Source organism: Gracilinanus agilis, chromosome 2 (assembly GCF_016433145.1).
Source record: "Gracilinanus agilis isolate LMUSP501 chromosome 2, AgileGrace, whole genome shotgun sequence".
NCBI lineage: Eukaryota > Metazoa > Chordata > Mammalia > Didelphimorphia > Didelphidae > Gracilinanus > Gracilinanus agilis.
Window position 1 is genome coordinate 151,428,324 of NC_058131.1, and position 22,521 is coordinate 151,450,844.

The window sequence follows — 22,521 nt, forward strand, 5'->3', positions numbered from 1 at the left end:
TTCCTTCCTTCCTTCCTTCCTTCCTTCCTTCCTTCCTTCCTTCCTTCCTTCCTTCCTTCCTTCCTTCCTTCCTTCCTTCTTTCCTTCTTTCTTTCTTTCCCTCTGTTTTAGTATCAATTCTAACATAGAAGAGCAATAAGGGCTAAGCAATTGAGGTTAAGTGACTTGCCCAGGATCATATAGCTAGTAACTATCTGAGGTCAGATTTGAACCCATGTCCTCCCAACTCCAGGCCTAGTGCTTTATCCATTGTTCTACCTACCTTCCCTAGTTAATAATTTCTTGACATGGTAATGATTTTATTCTTCGTGAGGTAGAGGAGATAGTGAAGGAGAACTGCTATAGATCTAATATTTATGAAGGTAGAGAATTAGAGGAAGTGATTGCTAAGGAGAAAATGATGGGAATTTTTGGTGCAAAAGGAGCACACAATCTTAGAATTTGTGAAAGATGAAGAGAAAAGCAGAGCCTAGTGTATACTTGGGGAAAGCAGATGTCAAAGAGTTCAAAGAAAAGAAGGGTAGGATACAAGGGCCTAAAATTCTACAACATGCATAAGACCAAACCAGAAGGAAAGTGAATTTCTCAAGGGTGACATTCCAAAGACAATCAGAAAGATATTTCAGATAAGGCCAAAAACCTGGTGTTATCTAAGAAAACCAATGTAGATGCACAGGAGAGTCACTAAGCAACTTAAATTTCAAAAGGCACATTTAGAAGATGGGAGCAAAGGATGCAGCTGAAGATGACTTTTTAAAAGAGTGGCATGGTCTTGTAAGAATAGTGTCAGGAATATTGTGGCTAAGATAAGCTCTGAGCTAACACTGGCAATGAATAGAAAAACAGTAAAATGGAATTAAGCATCATCTATAGTGTATAGGATGATAATTATGGATGACAGAAGAAAAAACTGGTCATCTCTTCTAAATTTAGAGTGCAAAGTGACCTTAGAGGCCACCTAGTATAAACCCCTCATTCAGCCAATGAGAAAACTGAGGCTTGAGATATTAAGTGATTCTCTTGATGTTGAAGGGGTAGAAAGTAGCAGAGAAATATAGGAATCTAGGTCCTTGGGGACAGCAAGATGGCTCACTAGACTGAGAGCCAGGCCTAGAAATGGGAGGTCTTGGGTTCAAATTCTGACCTCAGACATTTCCTAGCTGTGTGATCCTAGACAAGTAACTTAACCCCATTTCCCAGCCCTTTCCATTCTTCTCTGTTGGATCCAATATACAGCATTAATTCTAAGATGGAGGGTAAGGATTTAAAAAAAAAAAAGAATCAAGTTCCTCTGACTCCAAATCTAGTATTTTTTCCACTCCACCATGTTATTTGGAGATACCCTTTATGATCACTGAGAGATTATGATGAATTCGAGGGGTAGTGCCGGAATGCAAATGTCCTGACTGATTTTAAAAAATAGAGTTGAAAATTATAGGCCAGAAAGTTGGACTTTGGTCACTGGCTTAATTTATAAAGTATTATTAGAAGGACAGTTAGCATATATCTAGAAAATGAAACAAGCAAGAGTCAGCGTGGCTTTATTAAGAATAGGTCATGACAGAGTAAACTCATTTCCTTTTTTTGACAATATTAGTAGACTGGTGGATTAGGGAAATGCTATAGTCATGTTTTACCAAGATTTCAGGAAAAGATCAGGCCCAAAGAGAAGTCATTAGTGGCTAGTTGTCAACTTGCAGGGAGATCTGTAAGGGTGTGATTTGGGGAACTATACTTGACCCCATCTATGGTATTTGATACTTTGTTAATTTGATTTGAATAAAGGTACCGATGGAATATTTATCAAATTTGAAGTGGCACGTGACTAGAAAGGAGAGTTAACATGCTTAATGGCAGTCAGAATACAAACAAAAAAAATCTAAATTAAGATATGCCAAATCTAATAAAATGAAATTTAATAGTGATAAACATAAAGTCGTATACAGGTTGGAAATATCAATTTCCCAGATATAAGACTGAGAGGTATGGTAACACAAAGGTTCATGTAAAAAATTTTTTTTAAACTGACCAACCCCCAAATACTTACTAAGTGCCTACTATGTGTCAGGCACTAGTTGCTAGGGATACAAAGAAAAAAAAAATGAAAAAAAAACCTTTGACAAAATGGAGATTAGATTTCAATGAAGGAAACAACATAGATAGATATACAAAATATGCACAAAACAAATACAAGGTGACCAAGTCGTGAAGAACTTTAAATGCCAAACAGAGAAGTTTCTACTATCCTAGGTGCAAGAGTTCTTAACTGGGGATCTATGGACCCTTAAGGGGTCTGGAGACAGATTTTGGAGTGGGTGAACCTGGATAGGAAAAATTCTATCTTTAATTCAATTGGTTTCCTTTGTAATCCTAGGAATTTTATCTTGTGAGGTTAAAAACATTCTGAGAAAGGGTTCATGGACTTTAGTAGACTGTCGCCCAAGGAATTCAAGACACAAAGTTAAGGTCCTCAGTCCTGGAGGTAAAGGAGAAATTCTGGAGTTTATTAACGGGCAAGGGTGACATGGTTAAAACTGTACTTGAGAAAAATCACTTTGGTGCTGGGAATGGGGAGACAAAGACCAACAATATGATAGCCAACAAAAGTAATATAATATTAGTCTGAGTGGTGTTCAGGGCTAGCAAGGTCCTGTGTTCTGGTCAGACTCTAGCTGAAGAACTGGGTTTGGTTTGTACCACCCTGTTTTTTGGTAGGAGGTTTATAAATCTAAGAATTCTCAAGATAGGCCATTGTGAAAGGATCTCAAATAATGCGATTGATTGAAGGAATAAGGATGTTAAATCTTGAGTCAAGAAGACTTGGGAGAAACATGGAAGCTTTTTCAAGACCTTTAACAGCTTTCAGGTGGAAGAAGGATTTAACTTCTACTTGGATCAACTAGAAGCAAAAAGTGGAAGCTGTAGACAATTAGATTTAGGCTCAGTGTAAGGGAAATTTGACATGAGCTGTCCAAGAATGAAATAGGCTTCTCCAGGGAACAGCAGATTCTCCCTTATTTAATGGTCCTGGAGCAAAGGCAAGAATCACCACTTGTTGGGAAGATTTTAGATGCAAGGACATAATTAACAACCCTTTCACCAGAAGAAAAGCACTTAGGCAGGGTACAGGAGTCATCCTACACATTATACAAACTGTGTTTCCTAGCATGGTGCTCTTCAAACAGTAAGAGCTTAATAAATGTTTATTGAATAAATGGATGAATCAAAGACAACACCCTGAATGACCTCCTGAGATGAATGAGGAGGTAATGCCTTCTTGAAAACAGAGTTATAAATAGTGGCCTGGCACATCCTCCTAAGGAGTTAGTTGTAAACATTCTCCCAGATCAATCTTCCCAAGGCTTTTAGCCAAAAGAGGCTCAGCTCTAATTCCTGCCTCTTCAATCAGTTTGAAAAGATGAGCAGACCTCCTGTTTAAGACAACTTTTGCTATACCTCTGAGTGTTTCTTCTGGCAAGAGAATCCACTGCTTCATACGTTGGCCAGAGCCCCAAAGTAAGGAGAAGAGAGGAGAGGGAGGAGGGACAGGGGAGAGAGAAGTAGGGAGGGAGGGAGAGCGGGAGAGAAATAGAGAGAGACAGAAACAGAGAGACAGACAGACAGACAGACAGAGAGACAGAAAGAGGCAGATAGACAGAGAAAGCAAGCACTCTATCATTTTTAAAGTACTTTACAAATATGAGGAAGCTAATTAGTAGAGCAGATAGAATGTGGGCCTTGGAGTCAAGAAGACCTGAATTCAAATCTAACATAAGACACTTCCTAGCTATGTGATCCTGGGCAAGACAATTAACCTCTCTTTACCTCAGTTTCCTTATCTGAAAAATGTGGATAATATAAGCATTGTCCTCCATTAGTTGCTATGAGGGTCAAATGAGTTAGCATATGTAAACCTTTTTGCAAAACCTTGAAGCACCATGTAAATGCTATTACTATTATTATGATCTCATATAATACAAACATCAGAGTGGCTGTATTATTCCCATTTTAAAGATGAGACATTCTAGGTTTAGGTGATAAGTGACTTGCTCAGGGCCACCCAACTAGGAAGTATGAGGGAAGATTGAAACTCAGATCTTTCTGATTCCATGATTCAGCACTCTCTCAACTGTGCCACCTCAAAGCCTATTTGTAAAATTATTTTTTCATGTTGTATTTCCCCTTACCTCATCCTGCCTTGGAAGTTCCTCGAAGACAGGGACAATATGCCAATGTTGTTTTTGGATACCCTGTGTGTTGGACGTAGAAGGTGCTTAGTAAATTTTCGCTGGTTTAGACAGGATTGGACCTCAAAACTTCAACTATCTACTATCTTAGACAGTAGAGTTCTGATCATTTAAAAGCAAAACAAAGAAGACGGCATAAACTAGGGAGGGAAATCGGAAAAGATGGGCAAGTGCTAATTTAGCAGAAAGCTTCTCTCTAAATCTCATGACATTTCTAGTTATTAATCAAAGAGCAAATGTGGTTAGTACAGAGAGAGCAAAGAAAAGAAGTTTCAGTCCTGTACCCTGTGGTGCTTCCTATATCAGCCTAAATACACAACTTCCTGCATAACTGGAGTGTTAATATCCACTGAAATCTGCACTTTGAGAACTGTTATCACTCCGATCATGATCACTCACTCAGTAGGTTACTGTTTGCCCCTCCCTCCCCCCCGATCCACATTATTGAAATCTGACAGAATTTCTGCACTTTTCTGGCTAAGTCACTTGGAAAATTCTCCTGGGAATATCAGGAGCCTGACCTTCTGATTTAAGTGGTGAAATGACAAAACTTTGGCCAGACAGCACTCTCTCACTCATTCTTTGTCTGCCTGGTTTATCCTCCAAGGAGCACATTTTGCTCTCAATTTCCTACACATGACTTCCATTGAATATTTCTGATTTTCTTGTTTCTGTCAAGTCATTTCCTCTTCTGTTTCCCCATCCTATTTTCCAGAAGAGGCTGCAATCAGATACATCCTTTAGTGCTGGGCTGATAGGAAATCAAAGACTCAACATTTTGTAAGAAGGGCTTCTCAATCGATCCTGTGTCAAACAGCCCTAGTCAAAGAACCTCAGAATTCAGGTACCTCTGCCCTGCACAGCCAGTTGGCCTTGTTGAAAACCTGTACGTCTGCTTTTATAACTGGATGCTGCATTTTTTTTTATTCCCTGAGATCTTTGATTTTGGACCATCAAGAGGAGTTGAGAGGACAGAATGACAGGGAACAAAATTTTTCTTTTTTGGGGCACTTTTGATTCTTAAAATGTGGTCATTCTTTATAAAAAAAAACACAACACCCTTACCTTTTATGTAAGTATTGATTCTAAGGCAGAAGAGCAGTAAGGGCTAGGAAACTGGAGTTAAGTGACTTTCCCAGTGTCACACAGTTTGAAAGTGTCTTGGGCCAGATTTGAACCCAGATTGTCCCAACTCTAGGCCTGGGGTTCAATCTATTCTGCTACCTAGATGCCCCTACTGTAGTCAGTCTTATAATATTACATGCTATTCTTACGGAACTTGGATATGCTTCAAACATTTAGTCCCATGACCTGCAGTAATAGTAGGTAACTTACATATAGTCACTGAGAAGCATTTCAGTTTCAAGACTGCCATAAATGGATACTAAGAAAAAAAAGCACCATATTTAGAATCATAGGTTTATTGTTCAGTCATTTCAGCCATGTCTGACTTTTTGTGACCCCATTTTGTATTTTCTTGGCACAAATAATGGAGTAGTTTGCCATTTACTTCACCAGCTCATTTGACAGATGAGGAAACTGAGTCAAACATGGTTGAGTGACTTCCCAGGGGTCAGGACCAATTTGAACTCAGGAAGGTGAGTCTTCTTGGCTCCAGGCTGGACTCTCTATCCTTGTTCCACCTATGGGGCCAAGCATCTGAGGACTTGGTTGAAAACACAGCCCAGCTCCTATATGACCTTGGCAAATCACTCCTCTCTCTGGGACTACTCAGTTTCCTCATTTGTGAAACTCACCTCAGAGGTCCCTTCTAGCTGGCAATATTATGGAACATACGACCCTCTTCACAAGATTGCTGTAAGAAGTCAATGAGATGATGACAATAAAAAACTCTTTGATACACAATATAAATGTCAATTGTTTACAGTTAGATCCCAAAGTCTCCAGCCTACACAAAGATCACTGAAGCAAAATCATGAAGTAGGTAAACTTTGTTTTTGACTTTCTCACCTCCATTTCTGCTTTTCTGACATATCATTCCTCAACTACAGCTCAGGAAAGTGAAGAGCTTAGCCCAAGTCATATATTGGTTAGTGACAGTGTGGTATAGACTGATATCTGGGACTCTAGGCAACTAGTCCCACACTTTTTCTACCCTGACACCCTCTAATGATATTAATAATAATTAATAACACTGATGACTACTAGCATTTGTGTAGAACTTATCACATCCTAAACACTTTACAAATATTATCTCATTAATCCTCATAACAACCAAGGGGGATAGGTGATTATTATCCCTTTTTGAAAGATGAGGAACCTGAGACAAACACATTAAGTGACTTGCCCAGGGTCATACAGCTAATTGGATTTGAAAAACAAGTCTTCTTGACTCCAGGCCCCATGGTCTGTCTGCTGAGCCCCCTCAGATTTCAGGTACCATGACAATGATCTTATGGAGTTGAGCAGATCTTTCTATTACTTCTCAGCTTAGAGCTGGCTCACTGGTCCACCTCTGGGCATGGTGGGCCCTTTAGGACAGGCCTTTGTAGCATTGGAGCAAACAAACCTGAAACACACTAGTAGAAATTATGGGTCATCCAGGACCCTTCCCTTTCCCTCTATATTCCACTAATTTGTCGTGTCTTCTGCCCTAACTCTATATAACCTCTCAAAAATTTCCCCTACTCTTCCCTGACATGTTTCTTATCCTAGCTCAAGTCCCATTATATCTCATCTGGATCACTGCCATAGCCTTCTAACTCTTCTTACTGTATGGGACCTCCATGCACTACCCAGACAGATATTACCAAAGCACAGGTTTGACTGCATCACTCTTCTAACTCTGTTCTAAAGCAACCTCCCACAAGAACCTGATTCCAAATCTCTCAGTATCTCCTTCACTATGAACAAAACTAGTTTGTATTTATATTGAACTTTTTTGCTAATTATTATCCGTTCATCTTTATATATATTGGCTGCCACCTCCCTTCCCCCAAAGAGAGCATAAGCTTCTTGAAGGCAGGGATTGTTTCGTTTATTGTCTTCATATCCCTCATGCCCAGAATACTGCCTGGAACACAGGAAGTCCGGAATAAAGATTATTAAAGGTTCAGAGGCTTCTATATCTAGAAACCACAAAGGCCCTTTAGTCTAACCTTCTCATTTTACAAACGAGGAGACTGAGGCCCAGGGAAGTTAGATGACATGCCAAAGGTCACATAGCTATTAAGAGTCAAAGTCAGGAAAATAATGATTTTGAGAGATGCAGATGAGGACGCCATGAGGGACCTGGGCAACTGAGGCAGAGGGGAACTGGCTCTGCAGGCAAATTTTGCCTCCTTTATCATTTGAACCTTAAGATAGAACTATTGGAAACCCTTGTTTGACTGATTTAAGGTTGAAGTTTGAAGTTACAGTTAGTATTTCGGCTTTAAGGTGAAGCAAACCCAGCAAGTTGCCATGAAGTTCTTTGTCATGGGAGAGTAAGCATGATGGGGTGGGGCAAGAGAGGCCTTTGTAATTAACTGTTTGGGAGCAGGTTTAGTGTTATAAAGGACCTGCCACCTACACAGAGGGAGAAAAAAGAAAGAGCAGTTAGAATGGAGGAGTGGGGGAAAACCCAAAGCTCCCACCTGACCTATAGAAGCTATAGCTCCCTGCTGCCTTCGAAGCCTGGAGAGTCCCCTCAACAAACAGCCTGTTTAGATGGCTTGGTTACCGTGGCAACTATCCATTGAAACCAGGAGAGCAGAGGCCCCCAGTACTTGTGTGCTCCACCTTCTCCAAAACACAAAACCTAACAAAAGAGACCGTGGGACAATCGTAGACCGTCTGCATTGGGGACCAGTGGTACCTCACAAAATGGCTCAATTACTCGTCCCTAGAGCAGGGCGATATTCCTGGAGCAAGTGTGGGGAAGAGGAGAACTGTGGGACAAATCAAGCAGAAATAATCTTTATGACAATGACAATTTAAAGAACACTAGACAACCAGCTTGCTGGGGTGTTTTTAAGCCTCTTGAGCGGGGGAGGAAAATCAATGGAGCGGTCATGTGGAAAATTCCCTCTCTTCTCTTCAATGGCCATCCATTCCCATGCTAGGGGTGAAGTCATCTTGTAGGGAAAGCCCAGAATTCCTTGCAATTTGTGTTTACATCAAGATAGGGGAAGCATATGCTTCAAGAAGGAGAATGGACTTTGGAAGTTGAGAGGACAACATTCGACTCCCATGATAATTCAGAAGTTTGTGAGGGTTCTTCTCCAGTAACCATGTAATGCAAAGGAAGAATTCTAGACAGAGATGTTGCCATCATAAAGGAAAAGTGAGAGAGAATGAAGAAAGGTCCCTCCCAAAAAATTTACTTCCATTTTTTTTCTGGCTAAAATAGAGAAGTAGGTACTCAAAATTCCTGAGAAGAAATTGGGACATCTATTACTAGCACATCACTTAATTCTCTTTGCCTCAGTTCCTCACCTTCAAAATGAACTACAGGAGGCAAACCATGCCATATTTGCCAAGAAAACCCCAAATGGGGTCATGAAGAGTCAGATGTGATTGAAAAATAGCAAACCACAAATCAGGTATTAAGGCACTGCTAATGAAATATTTCAGTCACATTAGATAGCTGGGCTATGTCCATGCTAGGGCAGCCTAATGCGCCCCCCCCCCCCCAGAGCTCGCAAACTGTACCCCCCCCCAGCCCAACAGGCCTCTTGCACGTGTCAGCTGGTTAGACAGTAGGTATTGAAACCGTTCTACTTATTTCCTCAGACCAAATTATCATCTACATATCTTGCCACCCACCTCCTCCTGTGCTTCCCCAAGCAAACAATGTGAAGATTTCTTTCTGGAGGGAGGTACTACTACCAAAGTGTTTATCATTTGGAAAGCAAACATACCAGAGTGTCGAAAACTATTCTGCTTAAGGGGGAGAAGGAATTTCCTATATCTAGTGGGGCTTATGGCAACATAACTATTTTTCTATAATGAACTGAAACAAGTTATAAAGTTCTACATGGAGCAAGGTCAGTCCTTTTATCCCATGTGACAGCATAAGAGGCTGTTACTGGATTGGGGTGTGGTAGGTGACACAGACCAAAGCTTCAGTTTCAGGGGTAACCAGGGTCTGGTGTGGAACAGAAGGCAGCAGGGTGCAGAAAGAGACCTGACTGTCGATTTGGAGGTTGTTGTTGTTGTTCAGGCATTTCAGTTCTCATTTTGGATTTTCTTGGCAAAGATACTGGAGAGATTTGCTATCTCTTTCTCCAGCTCAGATGAGGAAACTGAGGCAAACAGGGTTAAGTGACTTGCCCAGGCTCATACAGCTAATATCTGAGGCAAGATTTAACTCATGAAGATGAGTCTTTCCAATTCCAAGCCCAGTACTTTTCTCCCTGTGTCAATAAGCAGGAAGACCTGGATTTAGATCTTGCTTCTGATTCTTATTACTTATGTGACCTTGAGCAGGTAACTAAACTTCCTTGACCTCAGTGCCTTTATTTGTAAAATGAAGGAATTGGACTAGATTTCCCTCTAAGATCCCTTCCACCCTTAATATATGATTCAATGGTCCTGTCCTAGGGAATTAAGAGTGGCAATCTAGTCCAGTAGAGAGTTGGCTCTGGACGTAGAGAACCTGGTTCCAAATCTCACCTTCCTCTGTGACCTTGAGAAAAATAATTTAATTCCCATCTGTTTCCTCCTCTGCAAAAAGAGGAGGTTAGATGAGATGGACTCTAAGGGTCCCTCAGCACCAAATCTAATCTATAATTCTATGACCTAGCAGTTTTACATTATTTATCATGGGGGATGAGTGGAGTGGGGCAGAAGAAGAGGAAGAATTAACCGTAGTTGATAGATAATCTAAATCAAGGGATGCATTTGAAAATGCCGTATTTTGTCTCAAAGACTATTGCAGGACTTTTTTTCTTTCCTAATTATGTTTTGTTTGATATTAAAGTGATTTTTTATTCCTAGGAGAGACACCAACTAAAGTTTGGATGAAATAACCTGGGCATAGCCTGAGTGATGGGAGGTAGCCATCCTGGGATAAGATTTTCTGTGGGTGATCACAAAGTGAACTCCATACCTACAGAGCACCAAAGTGTTGACTACATAGAGATTAAATATGGTCTCTGTTGACACTTTGTTTACATTTTATTTCTTAACACCAACTATAAATTAGAATTATCCCAAAGTGGAATGAGTTTAGCTAAGTTGCATAATGAAGAGAATGCTGGGTCTGAGGTTAGGAAGATTCATCTTCCTGAGTTCAAATCTGGCCTCAGATACTTACTAGTTGTGTGACTCTGGACAAGACACTTAACCCAGTTTGCCTCAGTTTCTTCATCTGTAAAATGAGTTGGAGAAGGACCATCCCAATTTGCCAAGGAGATCCCAAATGGGGTCATAAAGAATTAGACATGACTAAAATGACTAAAGTGGAATGGGCTATTTTAGTAGGTAGTAGGTTCTTTCTCACTAGACTCTCCTTTTCACCTACATGTTTAGATCTTTATATTCTAAAGCAGGGTTTTGTGGGGCCTGGAGCCTATGAATTTCTTCTAAAAAACATTTGGGTAAGAATATTTCAATATAATTGGTTTCCTTTGTCATCTTATACATTTTGTTTTACACATTTGAAACATTATTCTAAGAAAAGATCTATGGGTTTCACCAGACTATCAAAAGGGCTAGGATACACCAAAAGGTCGAGAAGTCCCATCAGGCCCTTAAGATGAACACTTGTCAGATCTGATGCAGAAAGGATTCTTGGCTTGGATGAGATGGCCTCTGAGAGCCCTTCTAACTCTGAGATTTTACAATTCTGTCCAAAATTGTCCCCTTCAATTGTCCCCCATCTCTGTCTACCTTGTTACTGTCAAGGGGGCCACAATTCTACCAGTTCCCAGGCTTAAAGCCCACATGTTAGCCTTAACTCCTCACTCTCTCCCATTCCCCCATATCTAATGTGTTGGGAAGACCTGTTGATGACATCCCACTCTTTCCTCTGCCCTTGCCACTAGTTGGGATAGACTCTCTTCACCTCATGCCTGGGCTACTGAAATGCCCTTCTGGCTGGTCTCCTTGTCTCAAGGGGTTCACTTGAGTCCTACGCTCAGCTGCCAAAGTGATTGCCAGTCTGATTGTGTGTGTGTGTGTGTGTCTCTCTCTATCTCTCACACACACTCTCTCTCTCTCTCTCTCTCTCTCTCTCTCTCTCTCTCTCTCTCTCACACACACACACACATACTCATACTCACCCATACATACATGCTCTCATATATACATTCATACATATCCATACACACACATGTTCTTACATACTCTCTCACACACTCATATTCACACACATTCACATATACACACTCACTCACTCAAACACATGCTCTTACACACTCACTCATGCACTCACATTCATACACACACATGTTCATATCCACTCATATGCACTCACACACTCACACACACTCATACACTCACATTCATACACACATACACTCACACACATATCCATACATATACACACACTCATACTCACACACACACACACGTACACAGACACACACATTCATACTCTCATACACACTCACATACCTTCAGGACCAAATACAAAGTCCTCTGTCTGGTATTCACAGACTTTTATATTCCACCCCTCTCTATCACCTATTCTTCGATGTGGTGACACTGGCATCCTTTTTCTCCTCCCCTAAGAGATCCTGTCTCCCTACTTCAGTCATTTCCTTTCCCTCATCTCCACCTCCTGGCTTCCCTAGCTTCCTTCATGTCCCAAGCAGTGGTTCCCAAACTTTTTTGGCCTACCGCCCCCTTTCCAGAAAAAATATTACTTAGCACCCCTGGAAATTAATTTTTTAAATTTTAATAGCAATTAATAGGAAAGATAAATGCACCTGTGGCCATCACCCGCCCCCTTGTATCGATGCAGCACCCACCAGGGGAGTGGGAGCGCCCACTTTGGGAATCACTATTCTAGAGGAAACCTTTTCCAATCTCCCTTCATGTTAGTGCCTTTGCTGTGGAGAATCTCCAATTCATCCCAAACAGAGCTTGGCATTATACTCTGTTATATCTCCTCCATTAGACCATGGGTTCCTTAGGAACTCTTTTTGCCCTTTATTTTTTTTTAGCCTTTAATTATCTCCCCACTACTTAGTAGAGTGCCTGGCATATGTAGATGTTTAATACATGCTTATGGACTTATTTATATTTATGAAGTGCTTTGAGGCTATTAAATATTAACCCTTAGTTAACCAAGTTGCCAGCATGGAGTCAATTTGGAATAGTCTAAAACAGTGATGGTGAACCTTTTAGAGACTAAGTGCCCAAATTAGAACCCTCACACCACATGCGAGCCTCCCCTTATCCCGAACAGGGGAGGGAGGAAGCGTTCCCATTGGGCTGCTGGCAGAGGGGTGAGTGAAGTGAGAAATGTCCTCAGGATGTGTGGAGAGTGGGAGGGGAACCACCTTCTCCAGCACAGGTGCCATAGGTTCACCAACAGGGGTCTAAAGAATCAGCAAGCTGAAACTCATTTAGGGTCAAAGAACTGCATTTGGAAAGGGGTTTCAAGATCTAGTTTAAGCTCCTCCTTTTGCAGATTTTGAAACTGAGATCCAGAGAAGTGTAGTTACTTGTCCAAGATCATAAAGTTAATTAATGGTTAGAATCCCATTTCCATGTTCCTAGCACAGTGATCCCCCATCTCTTGCAATAGGCTGCTTCTCACGTAACCATGATGACTGATAGACAGAAATACAAAAGGGAAAATTAGACAAGGCTTCTCTCTCTATTGGTACAAGGAGGGTCGTCTGTGGTTAGGTGTCTGTCCTTAGGTCTGTGTCTGTGGTTAGCTACAGCCTGTGTTAGAGAATCTATCAAAACAACTTCTGTATTGTCTTTCCAATGATCACATTGCTATTTTGCCACAGGCTCTTGCCACATTTAAGTTGATTACAAATGTATTAAGCTCTTAGATAGGGAGAACAGTGCACAATTCCCTCTTTATAGTAAAGGTCAACAAGGTTAATATATGATGAGGCAGCTAGGTGACTCAGTGGATAGAGAGCCAGACCTGGAAACTGGAGATCCTGGGTTCACATTTGGCCTCCGACACTTCCTAGCTGTGCGAACCGGGGCAAGTCACTTAATTCTAGTTGCCTGGCCCTTGTCCTTCTGCCTTAAAGTTGTTACTAAAACAGAAAGTCGGGGTTTATAAAAAAGCAGCTATAAAAATACCAGGTCTAATTATTTCTCTTTCCCTCTTTAAAAAATGTCTTTCCTGCTCAATCCTTAGAATTTACAGGAACACACATTCAAAATGCTTAATTCCTAAGGTGCTACCACTTAGGACTTAAGGGTTGTCAGACTCCTGCTTTAATTCATACGTGGTGATGTAGAGGAGGCCACAGGTAGCGTGTAGGGCTTTGCAAGGCCAACTCATCTAACTCCTCTTAGCTTCTGCTTTCTTATCTATAAAATTATCTATAAAGTTGTTGTGAGGCTCAAATTAGATACTATATGAAGATCACTTTACAGACATATTTCTATCTATAAATACCTTTTAGTAATAGTGGTTATAGCCCTAGATTTTTGGGGTGAGAATACAGTTGAGAATAAAGATAAAACTGAGAATATTACAGTTAAATTGTCTGAAGTTGCTCCAGGCTTTTTTTGCTTTACAAAAAGGTATAAACTAAATAGGATTGTGGAATGAATAAATTTTGTTGAAATAACAATTATAAAAACATTTTTTTTTAAGTTCAGAAACCCAGGTTAAGAATCCCTCACATAGAGGAAAAAGTTTTGCCCCACATATTGAAAGAGCAACTCAGAAATGGGTCAGAGGATCTTAGAGAGCTAGAAAGCGTCTTAGGGGATCTTGTCAGACTTCATTTTTACCTATGAGAAATCTATTGCCCTGAGACAATAGGCAGACAAACAGACAAAGGGCCAAGTAGGGAATCCTTTTAACTTTGAGCCGAGGTTGGGTGGTTTCTTTGCCAAATAAAGAGGACTCTGCTTACATGTGCCTCTTTGGAGTCTAACTGGATTCTATTTGATGAAAGAAGAGCCAAACTCAGGATGGTTTTCTGTTAAATAGGGCCAATTTTCAGAAATGAAAACTGTCCTTTGGCCTGTGCCTTTCACTTCAGAATCTTCATTGCTTCCTTAAAGGAGAGGTATAACATTATGAACATTTCTAGGTATGTTAAATGTTAAATGTTTTTAAATGGACAGACTCAAAATACCTTATCTCAAGCAAATTACTTAAAACCCACTTATAGTGACATCCCATTAAAAAAATTTAAATATGTTTTAGTTTTCTATAGTAACAGGAAACATAGTCTAGTGTTTGGGCCTAGGAATTTAGTTCCTGGTGCAATGGCCAGAGAAGGGGTTTTCCTAATAGTATAGTGCTGGAACTGTTAGAACTGTCAGCAGTTAAATGTTTAAGCCCCAAGTTAAGGGCAGATATCTGGACTCTGATGCTGAATGTGTAAGCTATTGGTGGTAAAGAATAAATATTATGCATGTGTGTGTGCTTTTGCTAGAATCTATTTTAATAGATTTAATAGATTCTATCTTAATAGAAACTATTTCAATAGATTTAATAGCTTTTAGCTATTTAATATTTTCATCTACATTCCTATAAACACTTCTTTTTGTTCTCTGTGCTTGGCCAAACTGTTTAAAGACATAGTTTTGAGAGGATTCTCCAGTGGTTCCAGCTTTTACTGCCACTAAGTCGCCATCTTGGCTTCACCCTCTAAAGGCATAATTTTAATTAACTCATGCGTGTTGTTCAACAAACACTTCTATATTTTGGATTTAGCCTTGCATACAACCTAAATGTTAGTAACAGTAAACCTTTGCTCTCTTTTTTTTTAACTGGAAGAAATAAAAAGACAACAATTGCAATTGAAAATAAATAAAGTTATGCTTCCCCTCAGCAGCATGAACCTTTTGACACTGGGATGTATTTCCATTGGTAATATGTGCCATCTAATTTGTATTAGCAATTCATTGTAGACACAAAAGTGAGGATGAGGGACATACTGAAACCCTTGCCTTAATTAAAAAGCATAGGGAGAGCCATAAAACATGGCCAGCTCTCATAAATCTACTAAAAAAAAAAGGCAAGACACTGTCAGGTTAGTTTAAATAGAACCAACTGCAATCTCTTGAGAGTTAAACAAATTCCCTGCTAGTATTTGACACCCACTTTCCTGTCACTCTCATGAACTCCACAGGCAGCAGTTGTGCTCATTAACCAGCAACCCTCCTACTCGTCGATGACAAGTTTATCCCCACAGAGTGTAAAAATTCAGAGATGATAAATTTACTCCCTCTTGTAAAATGAAACTATCCTTAGAGCAATAAAAATGCTAGGAGGCTATAAGGAAATAAGCACTTTATCTGATAACCTACCTTCATTAACAAAGTCTGGTCCTCCCGAACGGGGCAGCTCCCCACCGCTAAAGAAAACTGCTCTAAAGTAACTGAAAAAGAAGAAATTAAAATGGTGAACTAGGTTACTTTTCTTAAAGTTTTCATTTTTGTGGACGAGTGGAACATTTATGTTGTAAAATACATCAAATGCCATCTTGGACTTTCTTTGGGTTTCTTTGTAGAAATAACAATACAGTGATGCACACTCCTTGAGGGCAGGGGCTATTCCCCCACCACTACCCCGCTTTTATCTTTTTATCCCTGGTATTTACAGGCTGCTGGGGTTCATTCATTTAGTCATTTCTGATTCTTCCTGATCCATGGACTATAATTCATGGAGTTTTCTTAGCAAGGGCTACTAGAATGCTATTTCCTTTCCTTTCCAGTGGATCCTTTTTGTTTAGGCAATTGGAGGCTAAATGACTTGTCCATGGTCACACAACCAGAAAATGTCTGAGGCCACATTTGAACTCAGGTCTTTTCAACTCCAGATTTGGTACTCTAGTCACTGAACCACTTAGCTGCCTCCTAGGCATATGGAGGTTAAGTGACTTGCCCAAAGTCATGCAACTAGGAGGTGTCTAAGGCTGAATTTGAATTCAAGACTTCCTGACTCTAGGTCCAGTGCTCTTACCCACTGAGCCACAGCTATCTTTGCTTATTTGACTCTCGTAGGTGTTTAATAAATACTTGTTGAATATTAGTGAACAAACCCCCCTTGTAAAGCATGTGGTAAAGTTTAAAATGGTTCTATTGTACTGTGGGGTCAAATCTTACCTTTCATGTACATAGGAATAGAGTATATCCTCTGTATGGAGGACAGAGTTAGTGTGAGAAGTCTCACACTAACACAAGTTTATAAAACTGGCCTATAAACTACCAGTAATATTAACATTTAAGTTTACTCCATCACAAAGCTTACTAGGTTTTTCAGATAATAAATCCATCTAAAAGTCCTTTACTGCTAGTATGGCAATAGTTTCTGATGTGATTTTTCAGTAAAGATCATAATAGTTAACATCTATATATTGCTTTAAAGTTTCTAAAATGCTTTTTTAATCTATATTATTTCATTTGATCCTCCATGAAGTAGGTGCTTTAATTTCCTTAATTTTACAAATTAAGGAAATTAGAGCTCGGAGAGGTTACACACAAGGTCATGATGTTAGTATATACCTGAAGCATGATTTGAACCTAGGTCTTCCTGACTTTAAGGTCAGCGACTTATACATTACTCTGCTCTGTCTTACCTCATGTGAATTCTATTAACTCTCAAAATATTTGCAAGTCAGTCCTTTCCAATAACACATACTATCTAAAATGAAGGATGTCATTCTTTTTAAAAATGAACTAAGAAAAGTTAAGAAATATGAATTATTTAAAATACATTTCATTCACTTAGCTTCTCTCTACTGAGTCTGTTTAGGTCTTGGAGTAAGTTGCATCACGGCCTCGGTTTGCTTCATGCTTCGGTGCTTAGAGAGTGATGGGGGCTTAGAGCCTTGTTAGTCTCAGCTTCCTGACCATGGCAAAGCCTTGGACTGCGGACCATCTCCCAGCTCCCCCCTCCATCCCCTTCCTCCTCCCCATGGAGACCCAGCTGGGAATCAGAGTTCTTCCTATTTATCTAGAGAAACACTCGGATCACAGTCTTTCATGGCACCCAGAGAACCAGATGTGCCTGCCATTGAGCACAGCGCAGGTGGGCTTCTAGGCAAGATGTCCCTACCAACTAGAATACATCGTGGGACATTTAGTTATGATCATGTCCTGGAGGATGCCACACCGATGACTCTGCCTTCATCTGACACATGCAGTAAGGTTCTATGAGAAAAGCCTGTCATCCCAGATCAGAAGCTTTCCAAGGTTGAGGATGGAGAAACTAGTTTGTCCTCTCCTTCCATAACCCCCTCAGCTTCATTGACCAAATGAACAAGGTCCCAGTGGTGAAGGCCAAAGCTAGGCATGTCATCATGAATTCTCTAATTACAAAACAGTCACAAGAGAGCATCCAATGCTTTAAACAGCAAGCAGGGCTGAGAGACGCAGGATATACTCCCCATAAAGGCTTCACCACAGAAGAAGCCAAGTACCATTGTGTGGCGAAGGCAGTCCATAAATTGAAGTTGCAAAATGGAGAAATAACAAAAGAAGATAGACTGACTGTTTTGGCCCAGTCCACTCCAAGAAGCACACCCCATTCTTCTCCCAGGCAAAAGCCCAGAGGCTGGTTTCTTCTAATTCTTTACAGGGCCTAGACATCAGCAGTATAGACTCTGGAAATGGAGATAGAGTCAAACCCTCCTCTGAAAAATGGAGGCGTTTGGGGCCAAAAAACCTTCAGAAATCCGATTTAGGTTTCAGTATCTAGTCCTACAGAGGTACTTGGAAACCATCACCACTGGAGCTCATTGGGGCTCAGGCTACTAGAATTGCAGAAGACCCAGCAGCCTTCAAGCCACCTAAGTTGGACCTTTCAGTAATGGAAGGAAAGAAAACAGCTCCATGGGTCCATAACCTCAAACCAAGAGAAATGAATGTATTGACTTCCACAGGGTTATAAAGCTCCCTTTTCATATGAGCAAAGTTGCTTTTCCTGCTGACCCACAGTTATGTAGAGAGGGTATTGTAGACAGACTCTTCCTTCTTCGCATCCACCTTGGACTTGGCCTAGGAAAGATATCATCCATTTATAATTCTGCTGATGAAGATAGTATTCCTGGGGAGGTAGTGATTGTTTCTTTAAATATTTGTAGCAAGGCTTGACTCTGATACTAGAAGATCTAAAGTTGATCTGAATAACTTCTCACAGTTTATCAACCACACTGAACTATGGATCTATAGAACTAGATTACAAGGGATAAGGGAAATAATTAAAATATGGTAGTCTTTGTTCTGCATATTTATCTAAGATAAAAATAAAATAAAATACATTTCAATTGATCATGAAATTTCTACAAATTCTCCTCTAGTTGAAAAATTTCACAAAATCTTAGCATTAGAAGGGACTTCTGGGGGCAGCTGGGTAGCACAGTGGATGAGAGCCAGGCTTAGAGATGGGAGGTCCTAGGCTCAAATCTGACCTCAGACACTTCCCAGCTGTGTGACCCTGGGCAAGTCACTTGACACCCATTGCCTACCCTTACCACTCTTCTGCCTTGGAGCCAATACACAGTATTGACTCTAAGATGGAAGGTAAGGGTTTTTTTTTTTTTTAAAGGGACTTCCAAGTTCAACTACTCCAACATGTACCCAAGCAATAACTCAGTCTACAAAACCCTTGATAAATAGTTGTCCAGACTTTGCCTGAAGACCTCCAATGAAGAAGACAACTCAGCCTCTCAAGGTGACTCATTCCACTTTTGAAAAGCTAGAACTACTAGGAAGATTTTCCTTAAATTGAACCACAGTCTGCTTCTTTGTAACTTCTCCCTTTTGTTTACATTTGGTTCTATCCTTCAAAGCCAAGAGGAACAAGTCAAATCTCATGGCAGCCCTTCAAATTCTGAAGACAATGATCATGTTGCCTTTATACCATCTCCTTAACTCTTATCTTTTCCAAGTTAGACACTTCCAGTTCCTGAAATTATCCTCCTACGGGATGATATCAAGGCCACTGATCTTGCTGCTATAATTTTCTGAACAAGTTCTCATCTGTCAATGTTCTTCCTAAACTCTGGTAACCAGAAATTAACACAGTAAAAAGACGTGATCGAAAGCATAACACTATAGGACCATCATCTTCCTTATGATGTGATCCTTTTCATAATTCAGCCAAAGATTGTTTTATCTTTTTTGTCTGCCACATCACACTGTTGACTCATATGGAGCTTGCAGGCCACCCAAAACCACAATCTTTTGCATCTGACCTTTTGTCTAGCTGAACCTCCCCCACCCTATATTTCTGCAGTTGAATTTGAAAACCTTGTGAGGCTGTTGTCCTTTAAAAACAAAAATTAATTGACTAGTCTGCATTCATTTTGTAGTACGAAGACGGCTGACTAATACATGATAGTGGCAAAGGTTTTCTGGAAAACAAAAATAACAACAAAAAAGCCAGCCCTAACTTCTTAGTAAGAGTTTTTCACAGGAATTACTAGGTTCAAGGAAAATAAAAACATTTGTTAAGCACTTATTGCCAGGCTTTGGAGGCACTGTGCTAGACTGTGGTTAAGACAACAGTCCCTGTGCTTCCTTCTTCATTCACAATAGAGGGCTAAAATGTACACCTATTAATGGCTTTTCATTCCTGAACGCCATTTCTAAGCTGTGAATCACCAAAACTAATTACTGAGAGTAAACGTTCTATTTCTGTTTCAGGAGTGCTGTTGCAAACTGTCTAACAATGCACTTTTCTTATTCTGAGACGCAATTATCAGAGGTCTGGGAAGCCTGGACTAACTAAACACCAAAGAGTTGCTTTCAAAATAAAATTTAAAATGATGTCCTTAATGATGCATTGGAAGAGAAGCATTAAAGAAGGCTCCTGGGGCAAAGATATACAATATATGCTAAAGAAAGATCAGAAAGTAGAAGTTAGAAGTTCCTTCTTGCCTCTTCAACAATGTGGGGACACCATTAAGAGATAACGGGGTTCTGGCTCATCCCATGTGACTGAGAGTAGCAAGAATTGAAGAAAAAAAACAAACAAGACAGTATATGCTTCATCTTTTACTTAAAAATAAGATTGTTTATATAACATCGATGAAACCATGATTTTGTTTAAGTGGGTATTGCCTCCATGGTAAAGATTGTAAATTTAATATGCTTCCTTATCCTAAATTTAATACGATTCTTATTCATGCCCTTCCATAATTCCTCTTACATAAATTACCTAAGACGCAGGGTGCCTTCTTCTAGGTCAGGGTTCTTTAAATTTTTGTGTGTGTGTCATGGGTCTTTTTGGCAATCAGGTGAAGTTTATACGACTCTTCTCAGAATCATGTTTTTAAATGTACAAAATAAAATAAATAACATCCCAAAAGAAATGTTATACTGAAATGTGGTTATCAAAAACATTTTTAAGTTAAAAAACCCCAGCTTAAGAAGTCCTACTCTGGGTCTTTGAATGTTCTATGATTATGAGTATAGCACATAGGCTATCCATCCTTGACTTTCACTAGATGTCTGACTGACCTTTTCTGATAGTACATTTCCTGGGTTATATCTTTTATGTCACTTCTTAAAGACGTCATTGGTGATGTGCTTCAGCCTGTTTACTCTTACCAGGCATGTCTCACTGCCCTTTTGGTCACTCACCATTTTGATTGGATAGGAAGCCTATTGAATGAGAACATATATCTTGGACAGGCAATGCGGATGGATCAAAAGCTAGGTTGAGAATTCAAAAGGAGGAAGAGGGAATTGAATAGGAGGAAGAGGGCACACTAGATTGCATTTGGAAAACTGCACAGTACGTGCTTTTGACAATCACAAGTTGCTCCTTCCCACAAAAGTACATCTTTTTTAACACCAATATTCCTTTGGTGATGCTACTTAATTATGTAACATGGCCTCTTGTAATAAGGTAGCATAAACAAAGTAAATAAACCAATATACTACTTTCCCACATTCATAATAACTCACATTTCTAGAACTTTACAAATCACTAAGTGCTTTCTTCCTGACAGCTTACTGAATTAGGTAAGGCAAATGTAATCATCTTCATTTTTACAGGTGAGAAAATTGAGGCAAAATTACTGAATCTTGATTTTCATTGACGTTTCCAGTTCATCATATTCCACAGCGAACAAATCTTTTCGATTGCTTTGAAAATTCCCCCCCCCTTTGAGAAAGAAGCAATGGGGAGAAAAGACTGTGATGCCTAGGGAAAATTACCACATTGTAAATATTTAGGCCTGGAGATTGAGGCCAGGACAGACTGGGTCCATGTACTTCCAGTCATCCCCAAACCCAAATGGGGTTGATGCTTAACTATTGGTATTCAGACTAGCTTCAGTCACACATAAAACAGCTTTTTATCTTCAGCATCAATACTGTCTTTCATTCTGCATTTGTCACATGGATCATAGGATTAAAACTGGAAGGGGCCTTAGGGCTTAATGCTATCTTTTTATATATGAGGAAACTAAGTCTCAAGGAGATATAATAAATTGGCTAAGGTCACACTAATAATAGTATCACTGTAATTCAAACTCAGGCCTTTTGGCTTTAAATCAACATGCTCTGCTGCTGCATAATACCTCTTCTTACTTTTATGCCTCTGTTATATGGGACACACTATCCCAAATGTATCAAACAGAACCTGTCATCTGATGTGATAAACTATATCAGAGTTCATCCTCCACATGATAAATCAAATCCTTTCAAATTCCACCCTAAGCCCTCTTTCTTCTTGAAGACTATGAAAACAACTTTGCGCTTACTTACTCTACATGGGTCCTTCAAGTCTCTAACACTGCAGCATCCCTCCATATGAGAATATTACAGCAAATATTTAACCAAAGCTAAGCTTAACTAGATTATCAGGCAGCCAATGAGCATTTATTAAGTGACTATGAATATTTATAATAGCTCTTATTGTGATGGCAAAGAACTGGAAACTGAAGGGATGCTCTTCAATTAGGGAATGGCTGAACAAGTTGTGGTATATGATTCTAATGGAATACTATTGGGCTGTAAGAAATGATGAACAAGATGATCATGAAAAACCCTGGAAAGACTTATATGAAGTGATGCAAGCTGAAATAAGCAGAAACAAGAACACTGTACAAAGTAATGGCAATAACGTACACTGATCAGCTGTGAATGACTTAACTATCATCAGCAATGCAAGGATCCAAGACAACTCCAAGAGACTCATAATGAAAAAGTCATTGAA

The 22,521-nt window shown here is 39.8% G+C and overlaps 1 protein-coding gene and 1 pseudogene across 1 annotated transcript in view; one reads left to right on the forward strand and one right to left on the reverse strand.

The window, feature by feature from the left end:
* ACOXL (acyl-CoA oxidase like) overlaps positions 1 to 22,521 on the reverse strand; it is a 511,038-nt gene that overhangs the window by 65,519 nt on the left and 422,998 nt on the right. Inside the window, exon 15 of the mRNA XM_044659510.1 lies at positions 15,660 to 15,730. Coding sequence (XP_044515445.1) covers positions 15,660 to 15,730 — 71 coding nt within the window. The remainder of the gene's footprint in view (positions 1 to 15,659; positions 15,731 to 22,521) is intronic.
* On the forward strand, positions 17,337 to 18,243 carry LOC123236579 (annotated as a pseudogene).